We start from the raw sequence: 14,039 nt of genomic DNA on the forward strand, positions 1-14,039 counted from the left end.
AAAAATGTTCATGTTTTCATGATGCTCCTATAACTTGTCACATCATAAATCCTCTAACTCTGCTATCATTATTGAGTTTACTTATAATATCTTTTATTGTACTCTTTTTCATTTACTTAATATTTTTCATTTAATAAATATTGACTTTGTAAATAGTAACCAAATTGACAGGATGAATCAAACATGGATTCTGCTCTTAGAATGTTTATAGTAGAGAGAATATGTATGTGGATAGAGATTTGAACCCCAGGTAGAGATTGAAACTGATAAAAAATAAGTACAGATAAAAAAGGTATGGGAACCCAAAAAGAAAAGTTTCAGTTATTCTATATATGGGATTTAATCAATCTACTAAATGGGCAATTGCAAAAGTAATTTTTTATTTTAAAACCTGTTTTATGTTTATTTGAATTTACTTTTTATGCTATTTTAGATATAATGTATTTGTGTTTCAGAATTTTGTTTTAGATAGATTTTTTTTTTAGCAATTAAATTGGGAAATTAAAATATATCCTTGAAAGTTATATTATTAAGATAAACTGCCCAGAAGAGAAGGCTGAGAGGTTTTATAATCTTGTTTGCTATGACTTCTAGTGGAGGAATCAGACATCATTGATCTGGAGAAACGTTATTGGTCGCTGAAGGCGCAGTCTCGGACCGGACGATTTGATTTAGAGACATTTGGCCCGTTGGTTTCACCACCTATTCGTCCATCTCTAAGTGAAGGTAGGAATCATTTTCTTTTCTACAAATGTTTTTTGGTAAACAGATTTGAGCCCTTCTCATTATTAACCACTACATCTGAACTCTAAAAGGAGATAACTCTAAAAGTTTCTTGCAAATAGCAGAGTTTAGTAGAAAAAAACTAAAATGGGAATTAAGATTGTAGTTTTGAGCATCCTGTTCTACCTATGTGACCTTGCATAAATTGGCTTTCTTCACCTGAATATCTTCATAAATAAGTTTGACCAGTCAGTGGCTATGAAGCTGTACTGCAATGAGGTACCTTAGTAGCTGGTACCAGGGATTAGGGTGACGGCCACTGAATGGGCAGAGCTCCAGGTTTTTGCTTTGTTTTGTTTGTATGTTTTTGTTAATCCTCAGATGAGGATACTTTTTTCATTGCTTTTCAGAGAATGAAAAGGAGGGAGGGAAGGCGAGGAGAGAGAGATAAAAACATAGATGCAAGAGAGATACATCAACTGGTTGCGTCCTGCAGATGCTTCAAATGGGGCCTGGGAGCGAACCCAGGTATGTGCCCTTGATCTGAATCGACCCCATGATCCTTCAGTGGCAGAGCTGATTCTGTAACTACTGAATCACACCAACCAGGACCAAGGTTTTTTATTAGCACCACTTCTTCCTTTATTCGAGTGCCTCTATTTTCCCCTTTACATAAGCAGTTTCCATTGCTATATCCTCCCCCACCCCAATTACCAAAAGAAATTAAGAAACAGCCAATACAGCATCAGCCTGTGGACTGAGGGGTACCAGATTCAATTCCGGTCAAGGGCATGTACCTTGGTTGCGGGCACATCCCCAGTAGGTTTGTGCAAGAGGCAGCTGATCGATGTTTCTCTCTCATCAATGTTTCTAACTCTATCCCTCTCTCTTCCTCTCTGTAAAAAATCAATAAAATATATATTTTTTAAAATTAAGAAACTACTGGACGGCTCTAAACTTTCCATTGCTATGACTTTCTAAAAATATATGTTTTTATTGGAAGGGAGAAGGAGAGAGAAACATATATCGATTGGCTGCCTCTTGCATGGCCCCCCCCCCCCCCCCCAAGGGATTGAACCCATAATCTGACCAGGAATAAAATTGGCAACCTCTTAGTGCATGGGTCGATACTCAACAACTGAACCACACCAGCCAGGCATGCTATGACTTTTTAAAAACATTAGGGATACAAAGAGTAATTGTAGGTGATATCACACAAAATCATATTTGGAATCTTGAATATTTGGGTTCTGCTTCTTCTGACCTTTTTAAACTTCTTACTTTCGGGAACCCCCTTCTGAGTTTTGTTTAGTTTTCTACTCTTTAAACTGAGGGTATGGAATTAATTCTTGGATATAGAATCTGTATTCTTCAGATTTCTAGGGTACTTCAGAAGTACTTGTTAGGAGAGCCAAAACTGATAAGGTCCTGGGCTTTCACCCAGTTCAAGAGTACAACTGTTTTTACCTTTTTTTTTTTTTTTTTTTTTTTTTTTTAATAAGTTTTTATTTTTCATATTATTACAAATGTTCCTCCCCCCCACCACCACCATTGCTCTCCTCCACCAGGTTCCCACCCCACCCTCTGCCCTTTCCCCTCTCCCCATTGTCCTCATCCATAGGTGCACAGTTTATGTTCAGTCTCTTCCCACGCCCCCCTCTCCCCTTTTCCCCAAGAATCGTCAGTTCACTCCCCTTCCATACCTCTGATTCTATTATATTCAACAGTTAATATTGTTCATCAGATTTTTTTAATTTCCTTGGTTTTTAGATTCACTTGTTGATAATTACGTATTTGTTGTTCATAATTTTTATCTTTGTTTACTTTCTCTTCTGAAAGAACCCCCTTCAGCAATTCATATAATTCTGGTTTGGTGGTGATGAACTCCTTTAGCTTTTTTTTATTAGTGAAGCTCTTTATCTGGCCTTCGATTCTGAGTGATAGCTTTGCTGGGTAGCTTATTTTTGGCTGTAGGTTCTTGCTATTCATCACCTTGAATATTTCTTGCCATTCCCTTCTGGCCTGCATGGTTTCTGTTGAGAAGTCAGCTGACAATCGTATAGGTGCTCCTTTATAAGTTACTACCTTCTTTGCTCTTGCTTCTTTTAATATTCTCTCTTTATCTTTTGCTCTTGGAATTTTAATAATGATGTGTCTCGGTGTGGTCCTCTTTGGATTCCTTATGTTTGGAGTTCTGTGCGCTTCCTGGACTTGTAAGTCAAATTCTTTCACCAGGTGGGGGAAGTTTTCTGACACTATTTCTTTCAGTATGTTTTCGATATCTTGCCCTCTCTCATCTTCTGGAACCCCCATAATTCTGATGTTGGTTCGCTTGAAGTTGTCCCAGAGGTTTCTTACATTATCTTCAATTTTCTGGATTCTCTTGCCTTCTAGCTTCTGTGGAGGGGTGTCTTCTGGCTCTTTATGTTCCAAATCTTTGACTTGATTCTTGCGATCTTCCCTTCTGTTTTTAGGACTCTGTAGAATATTTTTTATTTCAGACAATGTATTCTTTATTTCTTGTTGATCCCTTATCATTTCTTGTTGACTCCTTATTAATTCTAGTTGATCTCTTTTCATATCCTCATAGGCCTTATCCATCTTTTCTAGGAAATTCTTGAAAAACCTTATAAGCGTAGATTTGAACTCTATATCCAGACGCTTTTTGTCCTCCATTGCTTTCGTTTGTGATCTATTTTGTTGTCGCATTTCGCAGTTACAGATGGGACGGGGTTTCAGGGTGGAGCCTGCAGCTTTGGCTTCCGTCAGCCCCGCCCTATGCGGGTCCTTCAGTGCTCGCTGCCGGCGCCTCTGAGAGAAAGGTGCCCTCGATTTTCGCCTGCTGCCAAACAGTCTATGCTCTCCCCCAATGAGCCCGGTATTGGGGTTCAGTTCAGTTGGAAGTGGAGTTGGAGGTGGCGTTCACAGCAGTCTGGAGCCCCAGTCTCCTTCCCGTCAGGGCAATCCCGCGGCACAGCCGACCGTCCCTTCTCTGGGGGCAGTGTGCGCGCCTCCGGGACCTCCTTTCTCCGCTACCCCGGGGTTCCGACTTACAGCCCAGCTCCCTATGGCTGAGCCTGAGCCCCCGGGGTCTGGCCCAGAACTGGGGTTCAGAGCAGTCAGAGGCCCAGCACAGTCGGAGTTTTCTCTCCTTCCCGCTAGGGAACGCCCGCCAGGCACTCGGCCTCCCTCCTCTCCGGCTCTGTCCTCTCCGCGCGCGCCGCGTGTCTCCGTACCTTGGGCTTTTACAGCTCCTCCGTGCTTCCTTCTGGTTTTCTCCTTGCTTCTTGTTGTAGGATTTCCAGTCAGTCGACTTTCCTGTAGTTCTGGGTAATGTCCATTTTATATTTTAGTTGTATTTTATTAAAATTGTTGTGTGCGGCTGCGGCTAGTTGCCTACCCGAGCAGCCATCTTGGCTAACTCTCAGTAATTCTGTTTTTACCTTTTTAAGTTGGAAAATTTGATAAATCATTTTATATTTTAAAACAATATATTCTATTGATTTTCTTACAGAGAGGAAGGGAGAGGGATAGTTAGAAATATCGATGAGAGGGAAACATCGATCAGCTGCCTCCTGCACTGGGGATGTGCCCATAACCAAGGTACATGTCCTTGACCAGAATTGAATCTGGGACCTTTCAGTCCACAGGCCAACTCTCTATCCACTGAGCCAAGCTGGTTAGGCTAAGTCATTTCATTTTAAATCAAAATAATTTTATTTTTATCTTTTATAAAATATTTAAAAACCACAGGATTGAATTATAAATCCCCTTTTTTTCTGAAATTTAAGTACTCATAAAAGATTACATAGTACAAACAAGACTGCACTATATTCTTTCTCTTAATATAATGTGTTATTTTTCTTCATGTCATGGAAGAGCTTTATAACAGCTTATTAAAAACAGCATGTTAAAAATAAAAATAAATGAACAAGATAAACTGATGAGTAAAATAGAACCAGAGGCATAGAAACATGGAACAAACTGAAGAATCTCAGAGGGCAGGAAGAGTTTAACCAAATAATTTATGTGCATACTGGAGGCCCTTGCGTGAGGAGGTGGCCCTGCCTCCCGCCAAGCCAGGCCCCTCGCCAAGACTGCTCCATGCCCCAAGGGAACCCCCACCTTGCTCTGGGACACCCTTTAGGGCAAACCAGCTGGCCCCCACTTGTGCACCAGGCCTCTATCCTATCTTATAAAAATAATATGCAAATTGAGCATCACTCCACACAAGATTACTGCCCCCATGTGGTCAAAGATGATCGCCACAAGGTGGCCAGCAGAGGAGGGCAGTTGGGAGGGACGAGGCCTGCAAGGATGAGCAGTTGTGTGCGATCAGGCAAGCAGGGGAGGGCAGTTGGGAGGGACCAGGCCTGGAAAGAAGGGCAGTTGGGGGCAACTGGGCCCGCAGAGAAGGGCGCAGTTGGGGGGGAACCAGGCCTACAGGGGAGAGCAGTTGGGGTGGGGACGGACCAGGTCTGCAGGGGAGAGCAGTTGGGGGGATCCAAGACTGCAGGGGAGGGCAATTAGGCATGAATTAGGCTAGCAGGGGTGTGGTTAGGGGGTGAGCAGGCTGGCAGGCAGAAGCGGTTAGGGGCAATCAGGAAGGCAGACAGGCAAGCAGTTGGGAGCCAGCAGTCCTAAATTGTGAAAGGGATGTCTGACTGCCCTTGAGGGTTCCCAGATTGGTGAGGGTGCAGACTGCGCTGAGGGACACACACCCCTGTGCACAAATTTCATGCACAGGGCCTCTAGTGTTATAAAAAAGTGCAAGAGGGCACTCTGCAAAGTTGCTGTTGTATAGGGTGTGGAACGCAAATGCAAGTTTGCAATAAACCAGATTGAAGTTTGTTCACTGTGATTTATGGTGTCTTTTCCTATTTTACAGGTTTGTTTAATGCTTTTGATGAAAATCGTGACAATCACATAGATTTTAAGGAGATATCCTGTGGGTTGTCAGCCTGTTGCAGGGGACCCCTGGCTGAAAGACAAAAATGTAAGTTAAACATTGTCACAAAATTTGCAAGTATATAGTAAAAAAATTAGTATTCATCCATGTAAAATCAACTGTGGATTAAGGCTTGAATTTTCACCACTTTACCAAATTAGCATATAGGAATCTCATGTTGAGATTTTATTTAAGTCATTCTAAGGATTTAATGATCTATTCTTTTGCATTGTGGAGTAGTTTGATATCTTTGTTATTAATAACTAGTGGCCCTGCTGTAGGGATTTGGGCACATTAAAAGGAAATTAATTAGAATTCCTGGGGCAGCACCATGGCTCAAAGGGTGTCTGCAGAGTAGTGAAAGGGGAGCGGGGGGGGGGGGGGGGGGGGGCGGGCAGAGGGAGAGGAAGGGGAAAAGGAAGAAAACTCATGTTGGGATCTTCCAGCTTGCAGCACTGGCTCTGGTGCAGGGACTAATGCAGGCAATCCCAGGTGGTGACTGATGGGGCAGGACTGGGTGGCACCATGGGCATCTGTGGAGTGAGTGGGATCCCTCTGTCAGTTGGGGTCTCTAGGCCTGGCCTGTGGGGATCGGGTTGAAACTGACTCTCTGACATCCCCCGAGGGGTCCCATAGTGCAAGAGGGCACTCTGCAAAGTTGCTGTTGTATAGGGTGCGGAACGCAAATGCAAATTTGCAATAAACCAGATTGAGGGCCTATAATGCCCCAGGAACAACATAACCCACAGTGGAAGGTGGAAAGGTGGAATCATGGAAACGCGCAGCCCCATGAGGAATTGGGCTCCCTCTCTAGTTCCGGGGTGTGTCACCCGAGAACCGCTGCTGCCAAGTCACTGCAACTCGGCAGCTCCTGTGTTGAGCGTCTGCCCCTTGGTGGTCAGTGCGTGTCATAGGTACCTGCCAGATGGTCAGATGGTGACTTAGCATTTTATATATATAGATGGGGTTGATTTTCCTGATGATTTACAGTTCATGATAAAGAAACTATTTCAGCCATAATATATTTGAAAACGTTAAATGTTTAAAAAATATTTTCTTTTTTTCCCCCCCTAGGAAATATTTTCTGGTAGCCTATATAGAGAATTCAGTGCCTTGCATAATTGGAAGTACAACTCATTTTCTTTGACTTGTATAAATATTTTAATAGCAAAGTGAAATTTATGATCAAAACACAGTTTTATTAAATACTAAATTGGTCATTTAAATCTAGCTAAAATGTTACAGTATAATTTATAAGCATATTACATTATTAAATCTTAACCATATTTCACAAAATGCTGCAATTTATATTTAATTGGTACCTAATACTGATATATTTACTAAGGTTATTATCTCTGTGTCTTTCTAAAATACAGCTTATAAATGTTGTCTGTTTTAAGTGTGCTGTTTGACTATTTTGACCTTCAATAATATTTATAATGCACTTAAACAGCATAATAATTTTGGGGGTGTATGAAATAGATTATTACTTAATCTTAAAAACTTAGGTTTCTGTTTTGGGTTTTGTTTTTTTTTCATGCTGATATACCAATAGTTTGATCTGCAAGTATACAGACTAGAGGCCCCATGTATGAAATTTGTGCAAGGGGCTTGGCCCTCAGAGCCCTGGCTGCTTCGGCTTGCCCTTGCAGCCCCTCACAGCCCCAGCTTTGTCCGGAAGGTTGTCTGGAAGATCGTCAGGTTGTTCAGTCTAATTAGCATATTAGCTCTTTATTATATATAATTATTTGTTCCCATTAAAGTGCTAATATTGCCCTAGTTCAGTGATCGGCAAACTCATTAGTCAACAGAGCCAAATATCAACAGTACAATGGTTGAAATTTCTTTTGAGAGCCAAATTTTTTTTTTTTTTTTTTTTGTATTCATTTTATTATTTAAAATACATTTCTTGCCCTAACCGGTTTGGCTCAGTGGATAGAGCGTCAGCCTGTGGACCGACAGATTTCATCCTGGTCAAGGACATGCACCTTGGTTGCGGGCACATCCCCGATGGGGAGAGAGCCAAATTTTTTAAACTTAAACTACTTCTAACGCCACTTCTTCAAAATAGACTCACCCAGGCCGCGGTATTTTGTGGAAGAGCCACACTCAAGGGGCCAAAGTGCTGCATGTGGCTCAAGAGCTGTGGTTTGCCAACTACTGCCCTGATCAATTTTGCTCAGTTGGTAGAGCATCTGCCTGTGGACTAACGGGTCATGGGTTTGAATGCAGTCAAGGGTATGTACCTTGGTTTCAGGCTCTATTCCCCAGCCCTGATTGAGCAGCGTGCAGCAGGCAACCAACCAATGTGTCTCTTTCACATTGATGTTTCTCTCTCTCTGTCTCTTCCCATCCCTTCCACTCTCTAAAAATCGGTGGAAAAATATCCTCAGGTGAAGGTTAACAAAAAAATAAAGTGCTAATGTTAAAAAGTGAGGGTAAATTTTTTGTTTCTCACTTGATCTTAATTATGTATGAACTTAGAAACTTTTTTAAATCCTAGCTGGTTTGGCTCAGTGGATAGAGTGTTGGCCTGTGGACAGAAGGGTCCGGAGTTCATTTCTGGTCCAGGGTACATGCCTGAGTTGTGGGCTCAATCCCCAGTAGGAGGCATTCAGGAGGCAGCCGATCAATGATTCTCATCATTGATGTTTCTATCTCTCCCTCTCATTTCCTCTCTGAAATCAATAAAAATATATTTTAAAAAAACTTTTAAAGTTCTTTGCTAATGGACCAATGAAAGTTAACAAAATTGTGATTAATTTGGAGTTAATTAGCAAATTGCTTATATTTCTAATCCTTATCTATTATAATAAAAGGGTAATATGCTAATTAGACTGGATGTATTCCGGATATCCTTCCTAATGAAGCCAGGGCCAGAGGGAAGCCAGCCCGAGTCCAAGGTGTCTGCTGGTGGCCGGAGGAGGGAAATCTGGGTCCTAGGTGCTGGAAGGAAGCCAGTGCTGGCAGCCAGGGGAAGGAAAGCCCTCTTGCATGAATTTTCGTGCATCGGACCTCTAGTACATATATAAACTTAATTGAAGAGTTGAAATTGGCCCTAACTGGTTTGGCTCAGTAGATAGAGCGTCGGTCTGCGGACTGAAAGGTCCCAGGTTTGATTCCGATCAAGGGCATGTACCTTGGTTGTGGGCACATCCCCAGTGGGAAGTTTGCAGGAGGCAGCTGATCGATGTTTCTCTCTCATCAATGTTTCTAGCTCTCTAGGCAAAAAAAAAATATTTTTTTAAAAAGTTGAAATTGTTCTTTGACAAAACCTTAAGTGTGTATTAGTTTTATTGGATAGGCAAAATGGAAGTAAACTGTCTTAATACCAGCTTGTTGCCAATGATTCTTAATATAGATTGAATATTTTCATCATTAGCAGAATCAACTCTTCAGTGATCAGCTTTTGTTTTTTGTTTTTGTTTTTGTTTTAATACATTTTATTGATTTTTTACAGAGGAAGGGAGAGGGCTAGAAAGCCAGAAATATCAATGAGAGAGAAACATTGATCAGCTGCCTTCTGCACACCTCCCACTGGGGATGTGCCCACAACCAAGGTATATGCCCTTGACCTGAATGGAACCTGGAACCCTTCAGTCCGCAGGCTGACGCTCTACCAATGAGCCAAACTGGTTTCGGCCAGTGATCAGTTTTAAATATAAGAAATTAAGGGCTTAAATTATCTCCTTAAAACCTGTGAGGTATGGTAATATTTATTGGCCCCCTTTTTTGTTTTCAAATTTGAGAGAGACAGATTAATGAAGTGTGCAGTTAATCCTACATGTTCAGGGGACTTCAATTACATATTTCTATGTCTGCTCCAGATGAGAACTTAATCCAGAATATACTTGCTTGAGAAACTCTGTAATTTTACTAGGGCACCTTCTAGTGAAATGTATTTTACTTGTAAACATAAACTAATTACCCTTCATAAGAGTTTCTTTTTTTTTAGTTTGCTTCAAGGTGTTTGATGTTGACCGTGATGGAGTTCTCTCAAGGGTTGAACTGCGAGACATGGTGGTTGCACTTTTAGAGGTCTGGAAGGACAACCGCACTGATGATATCCCAGTAAGTTCTGATTTTAAACATCTTATTGTATGTAACTTCCAGAAAATGGAGTGGAGAATTTTTTTAAAAGTCAGAGAATGAAAAGGATTTATTATTACTGTTGGTTGCTGAGTTATGCTACTCAAAATATTCATTGCTGAACATGAAAAATTGGGTACAGAATTTGTCTTAGAAAATTTAATAAACTGTATGAAGTAAGAATGAAACTACATGATAATTATAATAATTTTTTAGAGCAAATGTAAAATTCTATTTATGATAATAAAAAATAGTCAAAATATAGTATACTAGCGGCCTGATGCACGAAGATTCCTGCAAGAATGGGCCTTCCTTCCCATGGCAGCTGGCACTGTTTTCCCTCTGGCCTGGAGCCACCTTTCTGCCTTTGCTCTGGCCCAGAGCCACTTTTCTAACTTCCCATGCTGCCCAGAGGCCCAGAGCTGCTGGGCGGTGTGGAATGCCTGCGCCGTCACCATGACAATGACGCAAGTGTTCTGCACCACCCCTGGCCACGGGGCGCCTGCATATGTAAATTAACCCACCATCTTTGTTGGGTTAATTTGCATAATCCTGATTGGCTGGTGATCATCATAAAGGTACAGTGAATTTGCATCTTTCTCTTTATTAGTGTAGATTTTGGCCACTGGATAATAAAAATGGTATCAACTGTTTTCTAATTACTCCTTTGAATATCTTTTTTTAAAGGAATTACATATGGATCTATCTGATATTGTAGAAGGCATATTGAGTGCACATGACACCACAAAGGTGAGTTTAGCCAGGACTAACTTACTTTTTTCTAAAAATATCATATACCAAAAATAGGGATATATAGCATATAATATTTTAATCTATTCTGTATCATCCCTACCAACTGCTTATTTGGATCTGTGGAAACTGTAACTCCAGGTTGACTGTCCATTCCATGTATTTTATGCATAAAAACATTTATTACTTAAGCATTTTATAAAAATTAAGTAGACCAGCACTTGTCAAAATAGTTCATAATTTTTGCCGAAACCGGTTTGGCTCAGTGGTAGAGCATCAGTCTGCGGACTGAAAGATCCCAGGTTCGATTCTGGTCAAGGGCATGTACATTGGTTGCAGGCACATCCCAGGTAGATGTTTCTCTCTCATCGACATTTCTAGCTCTCCAGCTCTCTCCCTTCCTCTCTGTAAAAAAAAAAAAAAAAGTTCATAATTTTTATTTCTTTCATTTTAATGAATTATGGTAAGGCTAACCTTATATTGAGCAAAAGAAGCCCCACAAAAAGAATATCCTGTATAATCCCATTTATATGAAGTCAGAAACAGGGGCAAAACTAACAAATTATGATAGGCATTAGAATAATGATTTAAAAAAAATTTTTATTTTAACATTGACTTTATAATTATTCCCAGTGTGTGTATACATTTTTAAAAAAAAATCTTTTTTATTTATTTTTTATTTTTCAAATATATTTTTATTGATTTCAGAGAGGAAGGGAGATAAGAAACATCAGTGATGAGAGAATCATTGATCGGCTGCCTCCCACACGCCCCCTACTGGGGATTGAGCCCGCTGAACCGGTTTGGCTCAGTGGGGGCTGATGCTCTACCCACTGAGCCAAACCGGTTTCGGCTAGATAAGATTTTTTTTTTTTTAATCAATCTTTATTGTTCATATTATTACAAAGGTTCCTCATTTCTTCCCCCTCCATTGCTCCCCTCCACCAGGTTCTCACCCCACCCTCTGCCCTTTCCCCACCCCCAATTGTCCTCATTCATAGGTGTACAGTTTTTGTTCGGGCTCTTCCCGCATCCCTCTCTCCCCTTTTCCCCAAGAATCCTCAGTTCACTCCCCTTCCATACCTCTGATTCTATTATATTCACCAGTTAATATTGTTCATCAGGTTTTTTAATTCCCTTGGCTTTTAGTTTCACTTGTTGATAGTTACATATTTGTTGATCATAATTTTTATCTATATCTTCTTCCTCTTCCTAAAGAACCCCTTTCAGCAATTCATATAATTCTGGTTTGGTGGTGATGAACTCCTTTAGCTTTTTTTTTTTTATTTGTGAAGCTCTTTATCTGGCCTTCAATTCTGAGTGATAGCTTTGCTGGGTAGAGTATTTTTGGCTGTAGGTTCTTGCTATTCATCACCTTGAATATTTCTTGCCATTCTCGTCTGGCCTGCATGGTTTCTGTTGAGAAATCAGCTGACAATCGTATGGGTGCTCCTTTATTGGTAACTACCTGCTTTGCTCTTGCTGCTTTTAATATTCTCTCTTTGTCTTTTGCTCTTGGCATTTTAATTATGATGTGTCTTGGTGTGGTCGTCTTTGGGTTCCTTTTGTTTGGAGTTCTGTGCACTTCCTGGACTTGTAAGTCTATTTCTTTCCCCAGGTGGGGGAAGTTTTCTGTCACTATTTCTTTCAATATGTTTTCAGTATCTTGCTCTCTCTCTTCTTCTGGGACCCCCATAATTCTGATGTTGGTTCGTTTGAAATTGTCCCAGAGGTTTCTTACATTATCTTCAACTTTCTGGATTCTCTTGTCTTCTTGCTTCTGTGGAGGAGTGTCTTCTGGCTCTTTGTGTTCCATATCTTTGGCTTGATTCTTGCGATCTTCCATTCTGTTTTTAGGACTCTGTATAATATTTTTTATTTCAGGCAATGTATTCTTTATTTCTTGTTGATCCCTTATCATATCCTCATAGGTCTTGTTTATTTTATCTGCCTTTTCTAGGAAATTCTTGAAAAACCTTATTAGCGTGGTTTTGAACTCTATATCCAGTTGCTTCTTTTCCTCCATTTCTTTTGTTTGTGATCTGTTTCCTTGTCTTGGCATTTTCACAGCTTCCCTGAGTTAGTAGGGTGGCTTTGTGTGCTAAGGTGTCCCATATGGTTCAGTGGGTCAGCCTCTCAGTTACCTGAGGTGGACAGTCTTGGTATAGCCCTCTGTGGGCTGTGTGTGCAGTCTTGTTGTTAAGCCTTGCTTGTTGTTGGTATCACTGGGAAGCATTGATCTCCAAGCCAATTGGCTATGAGGATCAGAAGTGTCTCAGCTAGGAGGGTTTCTGTATTCTGCTTGGATGGGGCGGAGTCTCGGGGTGGCACAGTCAAGCTTTGGTGAATCCCACAAGATTGGTTGTAGGCGGGCGCACGTCTTTGGTTTAGGCACAGACAAGCTTTAGATTCCTGTCTGTCCCTCCCTCGGAGAGTCCTATTCGCGGCGAACGAGAAAGCTAACCACTGGAAGGGCTTCTGTGCTCTGCTTGGATGGGGCGGAGTCTCAGGGTCGTGCAGACAAGCTTTATTCAGCCCCTCCCTACGAGGGTCTGGTTTCTGAGTCAAGTAGTAATGGGGCCGCTGGCTTCACACACCTCCAAGAGATCTCTGCCCATTGCCTGATAGTCTGGCCTCTCCCTGTCTGGGGCCATCTATCAGAGCAATAGGGTGGTTCTGTTTTTCTCCAGAACAAGAGAGCTAGCCGTGCATTAGCTGTCTGCCCTCTCCACGCTCAAGGAGTAAGTCAGTAGTGAAACTGGCCCGCCCTCTCTGAGCTCAGCAAGCAAGCCAGCAGCAAAGTTGGGTGGCCGCCTTTTCTCGCGCACAGTTCACCACACCTTTACAGTTCCTGAGGTTCAGCATGCCTTCTCTCTCCTTCCCAGATGGTAGAGCCTCTTCTCAGCCAGCCGTCCAGCATTTCAGGGGGCTGTTTTTCCTGTTTTCCATTTCTAAATTCAAAATTGTTGTGGTAGGCTGCATTTAGGTGTCTACCCTATGCCACCATCTTGGTTACTCCTCAGAATAATGATTTTTAAATATTAATATGGTTGGTTCATGTATTCCTAAAAGAGTTTTTTTAATTTTTTTTAAATAGCACTGGTAAGGCCCTCTCAAGTTCTTGATTACTACCTAGAATAAACATGTACTTTATAAAGAATAAATCCTTTAATTTTTTAACTTGATATTTATTACTAACAGTTATAATAGGTTTACTCCTATATTTTGATTTGTTGTGATGTGTGTGTGTGTGTGTCCCTGTGAAATTGAAATTAAGCAACATATTGTGAGGCATATTTGAGTTAATTTAAGCCTTTCCACTCAAACACTGACGTAACAAGTAGCAGATTGTTATAGAAACTTATTTTAAAAAAGTAACATCAGTGTTTTTTCTTTCTTCAATCACAATTCCAGAAGGAATAATCAGTCTTATTAACTGGTGCTCATTGCTGTCTACTTTTATATAAGATGGATTTGCTACTTCTGGCTATACTATGAACATTAAAAAGATAATTTAGCTGTTTCAACT

The 14,039-nt window shown here is 41.0% G+C and overlaps 1 protein-coding gene across 2 annotated transcripts in view; it reads left to right on the plus strand.

Moving 5' to 3' along the window:
- Nucleotides 1–14,039, plus strand: part of USP32 (ubiquitin specific peptidase 32) — a 115,022-nt gene that overhangs the window by 53,307 nt on the left and 47,676 nt on the right. For both annotated transcript variants that reach the window (XM_084864178.1, XM_084864179.1), the window contains exons 6-9: nucleotides 595–726; nucleotides 5,612–5,719; nucleotides 9,627–9,742; nucleotides 10,448–10,510. In XM_084864178.1, the coding sequence (XP_084720304.1) occupies nucleotides 595–726; nucleotides 5,612–5,719; nucleotides 9,627–9,742; nucleotides 10,448–10,510 (419 nt within the window). The remainder of the gene's footprint in view (nucleotides 1–594; nucleotides 727–5,611; nucleotides 5,720–9,626; nucleotides 9,743–10,447; nucleotides 10,511–14,039) is intronic.

This window comes from Pipistrellus hanaki (assembly GCF_964339955.1).
Source record: "Pipistrellus hanaki genome assembly, chromosome: 16".
NCBI lineage: Eukaryota > Metazoa > Chordata > Mammalia > Chiroptera > Vespertilionidae > Pipistrellus > Pipistrellus hanaki.